Consider the following 16,020-nt stretch of genomic DNA (forward strand, 5'->3'; position numbering starts at 1 on the left):
CAAGGCTAAATTATTTTTTTGAATGCATAGAGTAGAATCGATTATTCGTGAATATAAACGATCTAATATATTAATCTTACAGGTGAATTCTAATTCTAATTCCAAACGCCTTATCCGCATACAGACACTGGCGTCTATCCATGATTCTAGGGTATTTATGGCAACTGTCATTATCTACATCAAATCAGGTGAAGGGATCAAAACACGTGTTGTGCGGATTTTAGCTTTCATAGATTTAACAAAAGAAAACGCAATTACAATTGTTCATAGGTTTTCGTAAGAATAAAATTTAAACATGAAAATAAAACAGTGAGAACAGACTCCTTGCCGATTCCTTTCTCTTGCATTTCCTTGAGCTTTAATTGAATTTGGCATAGGAAAAATTGCCGGACAAAACAGTCTGATTTCCAGTAAATAGATTATATGGAAGTAGTGTATGCTTTATATTTTACTCCCGAGTACGTTTATTTTGTATAAAATTGCTGCGGTAAATTTCTCTTTTCATCAACTCACGAAATAAAACGAAGCGTTGTCGTCTTAATGACATCTTCTACTATAATAAATATCACATAGACCTTCTTCACCAGGTATCAATGAAACAATACACAAACCACTTGGCAGGTAGAATTATGAAGATGGTGGCTTCGTTTAGCTATCACACAGAGCTGGAATACTTGTTTTTGTATTATTGATTAATCATATCTTTAACTCTAAAAAAGTAAAAGCAATCGTTTTTAAACTTATTTTGATAAATTATTCAACAAACGAGAAAAAGAGAATATATACGCATATACGCATATCCGGGGGTGAGATATAAACAAAAGAAGCAAATAATAAAGATTTGAGGGATTCCAAATTGAAAACAATGGGTTCATATAGGCTTTTGAAAAAGCTGTTTTTGTTCCCAAGTTCTCTGGGCTGACAGGGCTATAACTTCTGATTGAAACATCGTAATCTGCCGAAATTTTATATAATTCGTTCACTAGCTTTTTGTCTTGGCTTTATAATAATTTATTAAGAAAATGGGTGTCATTACAAATTTTTTTATAACCTATACAAAATACATACCTGTATTTTGCAAACTACATAAACTTTAAACTAAGCTATATTAAGAACGGAAACAGCTTTTTCAAAATTTTCATTGTTTTCAAAGCCATTGCATTAAAAGTATTTTCCAAAATCAACTTTTTGACAAAAATGTGGTATTTTAAAGGAATAAATTGTTGGGAGAAAAAATTTTGTGAATCGAAATTTTGGGATTTTTTATATTTCGCGAATTGGTGAAGTATATGGTACTTACAGGAAACATTGCTTTGTGTAAGGTATGGTTATCCAATGACAACATTGTGTAGGTATATCCATATAACAAAATCTTTTAATTCGAAACAGCACTTTCAATTTGACAATTTCAACAGTTTCAATTTGAAAACCAGCAACATTTATTTCAAAGTGGATTTCAGTTTTAAGTTTCGTTATCCAATTCTTTGAGATACGTGAGTTAAAAGTCTATTGCCATTTCGAAGTGAATGTTATTATTATTTCAATTGTCTATTAGATTTGTATATCGTTGGAGAATTTCTACAAAGATTTTCTAATAACATTCAAATACATATACTAAAAAGTAATTTAATATAAGGAGCATCCACAAAGTATATACGCAAAAAAAAACCCTCCCCCCATAGTACGCAGAAAATAATAGAAGTGATGTCATTCAAACAATAGATGTACGCATTTATCAGATCCCCTCCCCACTTAGATGCGTACGTACTAAATGGATGGTCCCACAGTGCAACTCCCTCTCAATAACCCAAATACTCCTTCAGAGTTCTAGTTATCGAGAGTTTTATAAACGAAAAATACATAATTATTGTAAAAACAATTAGAAGGCTTATTACTTACTTTAAATTAGAAAGAGAATAAACATTACAATGAACTATACAGTATCACAAAATAAAATCAACATTAGCATTATTTTTATCAATGCCATGCATATCTCTACACATATAAAGTAAGTAGCCTCTCATTGTAGGTGGTGGTAAAACAAAAAAGTGCTTTGAAATCAATGTCTCAAAAAGTGTTGAGCAGACACTCACTCTTATTTCCACAATCACATCATATTATTTATTTATTTCGAATCCTTACTTGACTACTTCAGGGCTTATTAAAATAACAGGACGTCATCACTGTGGAGAAAAGACTTTTCAGAGCATTTCACTTTTCAGAGCATTTCCAAAAAGGCGAGGCCATCTTGTGGACTGAAAATGCTCTGAAAAGCCTCTTCTTTGCAGTGACGACCGCCCGTTATTTTAAGCCCTATGTAATTGTCAGTGCAAAACCTAAACTCAAAACCACCATCCCACAACACCCTCCCCCAGAATCTTGTAAATCTATTTATTTCTAAGAGAAATTGTAATGGCCTCATGGTCAGTAAAGAACAAACTTTTTACACTCACATAAACAAGAAACTGTTCTAATAACGATTTTTTTATGTATACATGATCTAGTATCGACCCCCCTAAATGCGTTGGTTCTGAAACAACCTGTTCATAACCATTAAGCGTTTGTTCTAGCAGTGCATTTGGTTTTAGATTAAAATCACCAACAACAATATCAATGTTCATAGACACAGAAAGGTAGCCTAGAGTTTCTAAAAATTGTCCAACTAGCATATCTTTTTTTTTGTACAATAACAATATTTTAATTTTCAATGGAAGATTATGGCTATTTAAAACTTCTAAAACAGAAAAACCATTAATTTTGAAATGATCTAGTAATTCAATTTTGTTTTTGTAATACATTGCTAAGCTAGAAAATCTGTGTTCATTATCATTATTACACGTCAATTTAAAACCATCAATCATGATATCTGTTAAATTTTCAGTATTTGTCAGTTGCGTTTCAGTGCAGAGAATAATATCACTAGATGAAAGTGTTTTATCACAAGATAAATCTTTGCAATGCTTACGCAATGATCTTACATTACAAACAACTAAAGACAATATGCTATGTTCAGATTCCTTTGCCACCAAATCTGTTGTAAAACTTAAACTTTGATTTTCTCTTAAATACTGATATTCTTTTTTAGCTTTGTCGTCAACATTGATGGCACTGGACTTGAACACCCCTATTAAGTGGAGCCCTTGCAAAGACGTTACACGGCTGAGAGCTACATACATCTGTCCATTATTGAATGATCTCTGTTTCAGCAAATTAAAACTAATGACAACCTCTTGTAAACTTAGGCCTTGAACTTTGTGTACAGTACAAGCCCATGATAACATTAAAGGAAATTGGGTACGTTTAATGACCGGAGAGGAAAGTTTTTTCTCGTTTGTTCTTATTTCGGTAGTCACTCGATCAATTGGTACTGCATTTAATTGTTGTGCAAGTCTGTCTGAACGTATTTTACTTGTTCCAACATTTAGATTGTCAAATTCAACATAAATGGTTTTAATTGAATCATTTTGCGCTACAACATGGACTATTGTACCAATTTGACCATTTATTAGCTTATCAGGAATGTCAATATTAGATGTCAACATTGCCTTAGCACCTATCTTTAAAGATAACTGGAAAGCTAATCCACCAGTTCTTGATTGGCTTAAGTTTTGAATTCTTTCATAAACATGAGAAGGGACTTCTTTCGGAACTTGATCAATGGCATCTATTGTTATCAAAGCGCTGTTTAAACTATTTAACAATCTTGCATTATGAACTCTAGCTGGCTCATTTTCTGCATAAATATGCAATGCATTTATTGGGTAGTGTTTACTATTTTCATCAATGAATCGTGAACGGATGAGATGTTCATCCTGTGAAGATAGAGTTCCTAGCCTAACATTATTTAGTAGGTCAATTAGAACAGTATCACCCCGTTGTCTCATAACTTCAGTCAATTCACACATCTGAAAGTTTCGCCATAGTGGATAAATGTTATACAATTCATCGCTGAATTCTGCATAAATTGGTTTTTGCATTACGGGGGGTAATTGATGCAAATCACCCACTAAAATTATTGTTAAGCCAGCAAATGGTTTTGAAAAATCAGAAACACATCCAAATATTTCTATTAACCTTTGATGCACATACAACAGTAACTTATTGGATACCATAGATATTTCATCAATAATGATACCTTTAACATCTGATAGCTCTTGCCTTAATTTACATCTCTTTTTATCTGGAAGCTTGTGAAGGGTTAACCCACGAGACTCTACAGAAATTCCTAAAGCTGAATGTATTGTGGTTCCATTGATATTCACTGCTGCAACACCTGTCGGTGCAAGCAAAAGCAAATTTGGTTTTTCAATGCATGAAGACCTATAACATAAAGTTTTTGAAACTGATGCACTTATAGTTTTGATCAAATGGGATTTGCCTGTTCCTGCACCACCTGTAACAAATAAATGCAAAGGAGGATTTTCTGTAACTTCTTCAGCTGATAAATTTTTAACATGCCTTCGGGCCCATCTATTAATTACGTCAAAAAGAAAACGTTGTTTTTCGTTTAAACTACGTATTAATTCATTAATACTATCATCTGACATTAAATTAATCTGTGTTGATGTGTGCCCTGCATTCGAAGAAGCTGCAGCATTTAAACCTTGAGCTTGTTCACCTTGATATTCATTATCCCTAACTACATTTTCCTCAACATTGTCATTCTCTTGTTGCGCAAATTGATCAGTTCGAGGTGAAAAATCAGCATTCATTAAAACATTATTTACCATATCACCCCATGGTTCAAATCTAGCCTTGTTCTCATTAACAATGCTCAGAACCTCAGGATCATTAAGTTTAACAACATAAGAATTTCCAACTTCGCTAAGTAAATCAGATTCCTTTCTGAAGGGGTAAAATAACATCAACAAATGGTGGGCATACTCTTCCGCTTTATTAACTGGATTAGGAGTATGATAACGGACAACACGCTTTTTATTTCTCCGTTTCAATTTTTCTTTGGAAGACATCAGAGGAACAGACTTAGGTAAACGCAATAAGGGATTACAAATTTCATCATCATCTAAAAGAACCTCTGGTTGATAATCATTTACTATGTCAAGCTTTTTACTTGTGTCCAGCACATAATACGCAAGAAATTCAGCAAAACATAAATTGTTAATCATATAATATTGACCACGCTTAAATGTAACATTGGGTCGATCCATGTATCGATCTAAACTATTGCGCTTAAAAACATCTGTACTATCTGGAGGCAATTCTTCTAATTCTTCTTCAGATTTACAAACTCTGTATCTTTTATCAGGCAAATTTGTATTAGCAAACACAATTCCTGGGAAACATTTACGTAACCATAACTCTGGCAATACCTGATAAACAGCTTCCTGTAATGAACATTGGCGGTGTGATAAAAATGCTAAGGCTAATTTTCTCATACGATCTGGCAAGTTTAAATTTTCAGACTCTTCAGCTGCCTTTTTCATTGCAAGAGATGACTCATTTTCCGATTTAGAGAAATAAGAACACATATATGACACTGCTTTATAATAATTGAACACAGGCTGCAAGTCCAAATTGGCTTTCCAAGCTAAAAGTCCTGCTGCAAAGTAATTATTTACAAAACATGAATTTGGTGGTCGATGATAGTATATTTCAAAGTCTTGATTTGGAGATATTGCTAAAACCCTATAATAGTCAACTTCTGATATGTGAAGTTCCAATAAAATCTCTGGTATGGACTTGCAGCTGTCGCTCAAGTAGTTAGGCTTACTAGGGTCTAAATTTTCATCGATAAATAATTTGACTTTCTTTAATACTTTAGTTCTTTCTGATAATAAACTCAATTTTTCAGAATCAGACATATTCTCTGGTAATGGACTGGCTATAACTGTTCGATCAGTAAAGAAACGTCCATAATTAAAACGACATGGAATGTTCTTGTATTTGCGACAAGAATTTGAATGAGAGTGGATTTGATATTGAGAGACAAGGTTGTGTAATTCAGGCTCAATTAATGGATCAGGGAGGTCTGCGCGTATTGTATTATCAACAAAAGATGTGTAACTGTCTGTGGTTTCGTTTGTAAGAGTTGGTGAATCTAACAACCAAAGAAAAGCATGGATGTGGGGTGAACCTCTAAACTGAAATTCGACTTTAATAGCATAATTAGCTACTTGGCCAATAGGACTACTCTTATGAAGCAAAATTTCTCTAAAGAAATTCTCTACTCTGTATTGAAAGTGCCTTGCAGTTAAAACTGGGTTTTGATTAAGAATACTACAACGTCTAAAATAATCCAATTCGTTACTGCTAACATCAATGTTATTCAATTTTCCTATTATCACTACCAGTTCATCCCATCTCAAATCTGCACATGACAGAGTAAGGAAGTATGATGGCAATCCTAACTGTTTAACCATTGCTAAAACATCGTAAAGAAAATGTTTCCAATAAGCAGGTGTTCCTTTAATAGAGTTCATAAATTGGTAACCTTGACCTTCACAAATAAAAGAACGAACTGTTTCATGAAAATTAATTTGCAACTGCCCAGCCGTTATTGTGCCCTTTACCTTTTTCGTTGCAATATTTATTTGATTAAACAAATTTGACTGTTGCATTACATAATGAGCAAAAAATATATAATCAGCATTTGAAGAAAAGCGCTGGGAAAAATTTAACAAACGCTGGTTGAAATATTTTGTCGCTGTCAAGTACACTGGTCTAGCAACCTTATACCCAAATTTTCCAGTGGGAAATAAAAAGGGAAATGCAAGCTCCTCACAGTATTGGTCAGAAAAAAAAGATTGTGGTTGTTTATTCTCACCAGGAGCAATATCTAAAACCTCATCATCTGGATTTTGGAAATTTGGTATAACACACATTTCATCGCTACTTGCACAATTCATACTTAGGGGGTTTTCAGCTTCTAAATTGTCATCATCAATGTCAACTGTTACTGAAAATTCATTTGTGTCAACCATAGCATCTGTATCACATAAACTTAAAAATTCCTGGGTTATATTATCCATTCTTATCAGCACATCTGAGTAAAAGGAATTGAAATTTTTCAAATATTGTAGGGCTTCGTTTAAAAGCTCAGGACGTACACTTTGAAACACAACATGGCCTCGATAAGCCAATTTTCTCTTCAGTTTAACAAACAATACACCACTACTATCTATACCCTGAGGAAGACAGTTATTAACGGCTTCTACTTGAATAGGAACATTGCAAATAGCACCTTTTATCTTTTGTTGTTGACCTTTAGGCATAACAGCTATTTTTTTAAATAATATTCTTTTTGAAATCAGAATTTGCTCAAGTCTGTTTAAACATTGAATTTCATTAGGAAGATCAACAATATTTAACTTATTCCAAACAGCCTGCGGGGGTATCTCAGCTTTTTTTAAATACTTATCGCAAGTTATGCAAATGTAAGCATGAGAATCAAAGCATAGAACATCTGTAAACACATAGTATAAACTTACTTCATAATTGTTTTTGCTAAATAATTTTACAGTTTTCTTGTAAAGGCTCCTATTACAAACTATGCAGACATAGTAGGGGCCATTCTGAATAGCTTTCTGGAAATTTAAAATGCAATCATTTATTGTTTTAGCACTTTTTTGTTTGCGCTTAGCATCAGCATTGTTATATGTATTTGCTTTCTCCTTATTGGAAACAGTTGCCTTTCGTTTTCTAGATTGATCCCTGCTGTGTTCTGTTGCTTGCTGTTTTTTAGCTTTTTGCTTATTCTCCTCAGTTGCATGCTGCTTTTTAGCTTTCTCCTTGTTGGTATCAGTTGCATGTCTTATTTTACATTTTTCCTTGTTGGCTTCCGTTGCCATGCGTAAACGACTCTTTTCTCTATTGACTTTGTTAGAATATAGTCGAGAAAGACTTACTTCTTCATCTGAATCAATACTTATGTATTGTAATTCATATGGCTCATCAACTGTCGTTAGATCAATGTAGGTTGTATGAAGGTATATTTCTAAATCTCTCTTTCTTTGGAATTTCATTAAAGAAGAAAAACCATCAGGTGTTGGCTGACCGCAGTTATTTCTGCTATGAGAATCAAACAAGTAGACACAGTTCTTTTTAGGGAGTATCGCAACACAAATAAATTTCACGAAAAAAAGTAACCCGTCTCCAATTGAGTTATTCAAATTTGACAAAAAGCGCGGAATAGAATAGCTACTTAAAAGACCATATTCTTTATCTAAATAAGTAATTGTAACATTAGATCCAAATATAGGCACACTGTTTGGTAGATCAGGTACCGTAAGGTATGTGTTTTTATTGAGAGATTTGTATAGTTTATCTGCTTCTGTAATGATAAAATCAATATCATTAACATTCCAATTACCTGGGGACTTTACTCTAGTTGAAAAAGAAACTGCATACAAGCTACAACATGCACACTGTTTTCCAGCACTTTCGCCGAACATAGAATGGGATTGATTAAACGATCCATGAGTAATTTTCAGGAGAGACATCTTACATTTCAATCCAGTTCACACCACATGTACCTCTAGCACAGTAGCAGTTTTTTATATATAATATAACATATATATTAATTATAATAATTGTACTTTTATGGTGCAACAAAGCTGCACTAGCTTTTATGGTGCGACAAAGCTGCACTAGCTTTTTATGGTGCGACAAAGCTGCACTAGCTTTTATGGTGCAACAAAGCTGCACTAGCTTTTATGGTGCCACAAAGCTGCACTAGCTAAAGAAAAGAACAACAAGCACTGAGTAAATTACCGCTGATTATTCGACGATATATTGTGAGGGAAAATTTTAAAACTAAAAAATCTGTAATTTGACTTGGTCAATCTGACTTCGTCGTGTAGTTCTTTGAGAAATCATGGTCTATTCGATGAAAATAAATTCTGTAAAATAGACGCATTCAAATATAGCTCAGCGTCTGTCCATGGTTTCCGCATAGCAAATTTCGTGAGTCACTTACACTGTGTTCTAAACTCCCAAAACTGCGAAGAGCGTAGTCGCACAGAAGCTTGGATTTGAAACACGGATCTCCACTTCGCTACAACCGTGAACAAACAAAAAATTAAAAGTCATTTATTTTTAAGTATTGTTTTTCTACTGCCATTGTTAAACCATCTCAATTTTTATTGGCAAAAAATTAAGTTTCAACATATCTCTCCGCAAATTTACTAAGCAGCAGATTTCTCACGACAAACTGCATGTCGTTACCGTCGTTTTAATTAAAAACCCGCATTTTTCGATGCCGCTATGTATTATAACATTTCTTTAAATAAAATTAAGAATTCGAATATCAAACGCTGCATCCCTTGCAAATTTCTTATATTCTAGCGGTTTAGTTTCGGATTTTGGTGAATCGAAATTGTTATTATCAAAAATACGACACTACTATTTACTTAGTAAAATTTGTGGAAAAGACAGCTATTTTTGTTTGTTTGATACCATGAAGGATTCATCAAAAGTGTATGTGTTTGTTATAACTAGTCCATGGCCCGTGGAAAAATCCACGGTTTTGCCCGTCTTTTTTATATATTGCATTACGCACATCTCGCTACTTGCGGTACCATTTTGCGTGACAGACAGTCAGACGTATGCCGGTATTATAATATAGAGAAATGCGGGTCAAAATGCGGGATATTTTTTGTTTGATATACAAAAAAAATTTCTAAAACTATATTTCCAAACACCAGGGATAAACTTATGTTTAGTTCTGCACCATGGGTACAATTGATATCTTAAGTTTAAAATCGATTTTTTTGTTTCTTGTATGTATAGAGTACAACATGGGCGTGCGACAGACCAAAGAACCCGTTCGTGATGTCAACTTACCGACATGGTCAAACAACGATCCTCGTTTGTTTACAATGATACACATGCAGGTAGATAGTCATGTTTATTAAATAAATACCGTAGTTCTTTAAAGAAGAAGTAATCAATCCCGAATGAACACCCCTAACATAGCATGAGCACCCGTCGCGTTAGAGTCCTGGCAGTAGAGTGCAGAGAAAGTAGCGGATTTCTAAATTTTGTACGCTGGCAGCCTTATTATACACGTTGGCATTTGGCAATTGCAGAGGCGAATGCCGACAAGTCAACAAAAATTCTTAATTCATGTCGTCAAGTTTTTCCTGTGTGGTTTTAATTCAAGGTAGATCTTACTTGAACTTCCAAAAATTTTCTCTCTGAAGTTAACCGTTGTCCAAAATAGAAATTGTCGACGTCAAACACAAGTTTTAGCCGACGTGGAATAAGAAATGTTAGCTGGTTGCGGAGATGTTTTAAATTATGTTGTGTTTAAGTTTAATGTTACGAAGAACCATTATTTTGGCAATCATGCTTATAATTTTATTTATTTGTTTTTTTACATTTCAGGCTTTGGAATCCAGCCACGTTTCGTCTTATCTTCACAACTGGATTGATTTAGTGTTTGGTTTCAAGCAGATTGGCGTTCCTGCTATTAAAGCAACAAATGTATTTCACCCAGCTGTAAGTAGCTATTGTCGTTGGAAAACTCGTCACTCATCACTCTATTAGATCCTGTTCTGCTTTTCATATTAATCTCTTATATGTCAGGTTTGGCACGCTTTTTTTTCCTAAGATTATAACCTATAATGAAAAGCCCTTGCATGCTAAAAGATTTCAGATTTTTGTTCGCGCGTAATTTTGTTCCCTATACCTTTCGAGTTCGCCAGTAACCTGTTTGTACAGAACTTCTACAATGTTGTTCCATCATTTCAAATAAATAAATAAATAGGAGTAAATAGTTGTACATTATTATCTTGAACTTACAAAATGTTTCATGTAGAACAAAGGGCCATCAGTTTAAGTAGCCTAAGGCGGTAAAAAACAATAATAAAAAAAAATTATCCAAAACTTGCGCGAAAAAAAATACGCGCGAAGGTGCTCGTGAGCAAAGAGAACGGGTCAATACACTTATAAGCAGAGATCCTGTTCTTCTTTTTATATTAATTTCTTATATGTTTGGTTTGACACGCTTTTATTTCTAAGATTATAACCTATAAAAATATTCAAGATAAAATCAGGCAAATAGTTCAGAATATCTTAGAATATCCCCATCTTGAAATTTCATTTGCATGATTATGAACTTTTGTTTTTTTATTCTTTGTTTACTCATATAAACGTGTATCCTTATGTTTTTTATTTCTAAACACTTCTTCTTTAGACCTACTTTGGTGTTGATGTTAATGCTATCACTGACAAGATACATCGCCGAGCTTTGCAAACAATGATTGAAACATACGGTCAAACTCCGTTGCAGCTGTTTACATCTCCGCATCCGAAAAGATTTACCAAACAGCAGTCTTTTATCCCACATACGATGGAGGGACTGATGTTAAATTTGCCAAAAGAAAGAGATTCACCTAAACAGACTTTACAACTTGTTGAAAGAAAAAGTAAGTAATTAATTTTACAGTACACTAGCTTTAAGTGAAGTTCTGGGTATGTGATACTTTTGCTAGTGTTGGAAGTTAGCCCTAAACGAAATTAACTTCAAAACTTTCCGACATGTGGGACATTTTCACCTCTTTTTGCAAAGTCCCAATTACAAGAAAATTCGATTATTTTTATTTTCGATAAGTGGGAGCAGTTCTTTGGCTCTTGACAGCTCTACTTACTGTTTTATTTTGTATCAATAGGCGCTTTTTTTTTGGAGGGGGTTGGTATCGTGGGCGTGAATTAAGAAGATTGCTGACGATAGCAATTTTGCTGTGACGTCATATTTCTGACAACACTTGTTCTTGCTGCTGACCATTATTTTGTTTGCTCAATGGTTCCTATGTTGTCATCTTTTATGCTCAAAAAATGGAGCAAACGGAACACAGCAAGTTCACAAATATTAGGAACTTTACAGGTTAAACATTTTGCCGAATGTGAGCGGTTAAACTGAGAATGGGGATAAAACAATCTTTACTACGATATACCATTACTTAATATTTTTATATTTTTTATTTTTTTTAATATATGTATATATTTTTTAGCAATGATTCCATCTCCTATTGATACAGTACAAGGCGTTCAATGGGGGGATTATTGTGGTTCTCCTAGTCACCCACCGCCAGTGGTCTATTGGGTGCAGACTTACACATTTCAAACTAGAAAGATCATCGCATCATCTAACAGCCTATCTGCTTACTTATGTGGAGATGACATTTGCATCCTAGCACACAAAAATTTGCACCAAGTGAACCCAAAAATCGGAATGTTGTCCTGGGGGTATAGTGATATGTTACTCCGTGTTCATTCGTCAAACTCGAATATTAAAACTGCGTTTAATCCAATGCGCCCGGATGATGTGACATGCTGTGAATATGTGCCGGGCGCAGAGATTCTCCTTGTTGGTGGAACATCCGGTGTGTTAAATGTCTGGCCGGTGAGATTTTCTATAGACGGGGTAGGTTTTTAAACATTTGTTGGTATGTTTTTCTCTGTTACTGTATGTTTTTATATGCATAAAAGTTATGAGTAGCCTCAAGTTTACTCTAAGAAAGTTTAGGCACAATGATAAATCCACCCGAGCTTGTTTCCGAATTTTTTATGTGCTTATGAAGAAGAAGTGTATACGACTTTCTAACTTGTGCTTCATTACTCTTAGCCTTCATTGGACGTAGTGGGTGCCAAACAAAATTTACTCGGACATAGTGACGCCATTACTTCGATCAAAGTTTGTCAAGCGTACAGCATTGCCGTTACAACTTCAATGGATGCGACTGCAATACTATGGGACCTTAACAGGTGAGTGATTTCTTACACTTAACTGGATGCCCCTTACTCGTATTACACTGAATTCCGTGTTGAAAACAAAAAAATAATTAAAATTCATGATGGTGTAATAACGTGTTGCTAAGGTTACAAGTACGCCTCTTGGATACGACATGTTTGTCATAGTTGTCCTTACATGATTGTGATGGCGGTTTAATTGTTATGGTGACGTCAACGAGCTGTTACTGATAAATTAACGACGTTGATAAATAAACCCGTGATGTGTGGTGAAGGAGTGTAAACAATGGAAACTTTTTGTTTATTTATTTGTAGGTTATGTTACATTCGCAGTATACCTGAACACGAGTCATCAATACACTGCGTCACCATAAGTGATGCATCTGGTGACATTGCAACTGCTTGCAATAAAGGTAAATTCATGGCCTTTAACTTCTATTTTTCCCTACTCCAAAAAAAGGAATTATATTTAGATTATTTAAAATATTTAAATTTCTTAAAAATAAATCCAATTTAATTAACTCCTGCCTCTGACCCCACGGGGTTAAATGGAAGAAAGGTTAATATATCGCTTGCGAAAGAAGACTATAAGAGGCTTTTTTAAAAACTCTTTTTTAAGATTCATATGGTATTATATATCTGTGGACGGTAAATGCGAAAGCAATTGGAAGAATAAGTGATGTGCGAGTCAACTGTCTTGCGTTTTCATCGTTGCCTGATGGTGTGGCTGTCAATGTCATTGCTGCGGGTTTGGATAATGGGATGATCAGGTGAGTAAATTGTTCGTTCGAAGAAACAAGCCTTTATTTGTTCGTTTGCTCGTTCAGTTTCGTTCGTTCAGTCTCGTTTGTTCGTTCGTCCGTTCGTCCCTTCGTTCGTTCGTTCGTTCCTTTGTTTATTAGCTTAATTTTTGTTTACTTATCATTCTACCGCTAGGATGTGGGATACATGGACATTACAACCACTACGAAGTATGATTGCAAATTCAAGTTATGAACCTGTTACTGCGTAAGTCTTTTATAACTAATCCTAATTTAAATCTAAATATTAAATACTGAGAAACAAAGTATCATGATAACATTTATTTATTTATTTATTTATTTATTTAGTCTTTCTTTTTCTCCATGGAATCCGTTAAATTTCTTTTCCGCTGACAAATCCGGAAATGTTTACTTGTTTACGAGTAGTAAAGATCCGACAACCGAAAAACCGCCCGTGTTTATTCAAGTTACTCCTAGCAACTGAAATATTGGAACCTATACGGTCCGGGAGAATGGTCAAACAGTGGTTTCGTTCGAGTTGATACATTGGTTGAGTTAGGCGTTTCTGCGCATGCTCGATGCTGCAAACTTCAAATTAAACTTAAACTGTAAAATATAAATTTATACTGTATAGTTTTTCAAAACGCCTATGTAAAAAATCTTTTTTTTTTAAATTCATAAGTGACTCCACTTAGTGCAAGAGCTGATTTGGTGCGACAGTTCAAGTAAGGTTTTCTGGACAACATTCTGAAGGTTATTTTGTGGTTCATTCAAATCAACAAAATCTTCCATTTTTATAAATATTGTTTTAAATAAATTTTATAACGGAAAATTTGTACTTTTTTTAAAATATCGAGAAATTATTTTATAAACAAATACATGTTTACAAAAACTTCTCGACTTTTCATTCGAAATGTCTACTGCTTTATCTGACTTTAAATTTACAGCAAAATATTCCGTTCGTGGAATAAGAAGTTATGTGATTTATCGGCCAACAAAACAAGATTCAGGGATAAAGCAACAGTCTTTCTTAAAGACAACGTTCTTGAAAATCAGGGCTTTTTGTCTCTCATTGGCATTGCGCTTATGACAGCGTCAGATATACAAAGAGACAACTGGTCCTAAGATCGGGTTGGTATCGGACAAAAAAATTGCGTATCGGACAAAAGTGACTAATTTTTTTTTAAAGTGACGAAAATTTTGTCCGATGTATCAGTATACTCACAAAACTATAGTTCACAACCTCGTTCCCAGGGTTTTTTTGCTTCTTCCGCTCCGTAATAACACCTCAAGAAACAAGACAAAGGAGACACTGGGTAATTTCCTGCGACAAAAATTTTATCCGACATTTTATCCAGAAAGTCCTCCCACTCGTATTTTGGTGCATTTTACATTTATAAAAGTAGGTCTAAAATGGCCCCAAGTAAACCAATACGAACCACTTTAAACAAAATTTTCTCGTTGATATACTAACACAGAGCATTTAAAAATATTTTTATTAGTCGAAAAGATCATAACAAGAATTTTTTAGAATGTCTTTTTAACAAATAATATTCGCGAATATATGAAAGCATAGACATATATCCTTTGACGTTATTGACGTTTTTTAACTTATAAAAACTTTAAAAAAAGACATACAACACATTGTTGAAAGGAATGAAATGCAGCTGTCCTGTTTTAGAAATATTTTTCTCAACTAATAAAAAACATGAAAATCTTCAAGGTATGTATTTACAGATACCACATATACTCCCTGAGGCGTTTATTTCATGTTGGAACCTCAAAAGATGGGCCTTGAGGAAGGCACTCTTATAGCATAATGAAAAGGCAGTAAAATATTTTAACATCTGTCGCACCAAATCAGCTTCGCAACCTACAGAAGAAAGAAGAATATTCTACCTAAAAAAAATTCAAATTTGTCTGAAAATTCTTGTAAGACAGTATTATTCACGATATAATCGTTCAATAAACTGTTCTCAGATAAACTGTTGTTACATGTATCTCCATGGTTGTTATTGTGTCTTTTTTCTTTGCCAAAAAACGAAGTTACAAGTTTGTTTATCTATGCACATTATAGTATTGCTTAAAACGTAAATAAATATACGTCATTTAATATATTGGAACTAGAACGATACAAAGACTGATTGGAACTTGAAGAAAGCAATTTAGTCTTATCACCAAGCCCCATCATAAGCGTTCTCTCTCAGCAACACGAGTTAGTTTGATGAATATTTTATCAAATGAGTTTTTTTAAAAAAAATGTGGCGCTCTTTGGTCATTAATCATCTATCGAAAAAGAGGGGTGTTCATTCGAAGAAAAGGTGGCCCAAGGAAGGTGTTTAAGTCGTCTTTACACTATATTGAATTAACTAGGCCGTGAACTACTTTACAACCCTCTAGTCCAATCAAATTGTTCATGTCGGTTCGCTCGGAATTTCAGCCCAATAAAGATTCAGCTTTAAAAACATACGGCCCATATAATTTGATGAATCTGAAAACCTTTATTTTTATGACCAAAAAATTATAAAGTTCACAAACCTATTTCTCC

The 16,020-nt window shown here is 34.0% G+C and overlaps 1 protein-coding gene across 1 annotated transcript; it reads right to left on the bottom strand.

Annotated features, from left to right (window-relative positions):
* Positions 1-209: 209 nt before the first annotated feature.
* On the bottom strand, positions 210-9,042 carry LOC130657701 (uncharacterized). Its single transcript, XM_057460710.1, has 2 exons — positions 1,301-9,042; positions 210-710 (listed from the first exon to the last, which is right to left on the bottom strand). Exon 1 carries the CDS (start codon positions 8,457-8,459, stop codon positions 2,388-2,390), a length of 6,072 nt encoding a protein of 2,023 aa, XP_057316693.1. The 5' UTR covers positions 8,460-9,042; the 3' UTR covers positions 210-710; positions 1,301-2,387.
* Positions 9,043-16,020: the final 6,978 nt, after the last annotated feature.

Source organism: Hydractinia symbiolongicarpus, chromosome 9 (genome assembly GCF_029227915.1).
Source record: "Hydractinia symbiolongicarpus strain clone_291-10 chromosome 9, HSymV2.1, whole genome shotgun sequence".
Lineage (NCBI taxonomy): Eukaryota > Metazoa > Cnidaria > Hydrozoa > Anthoathecata > Hydractiniidae > Hydractinia > Hydractinia symbiolongicarpus.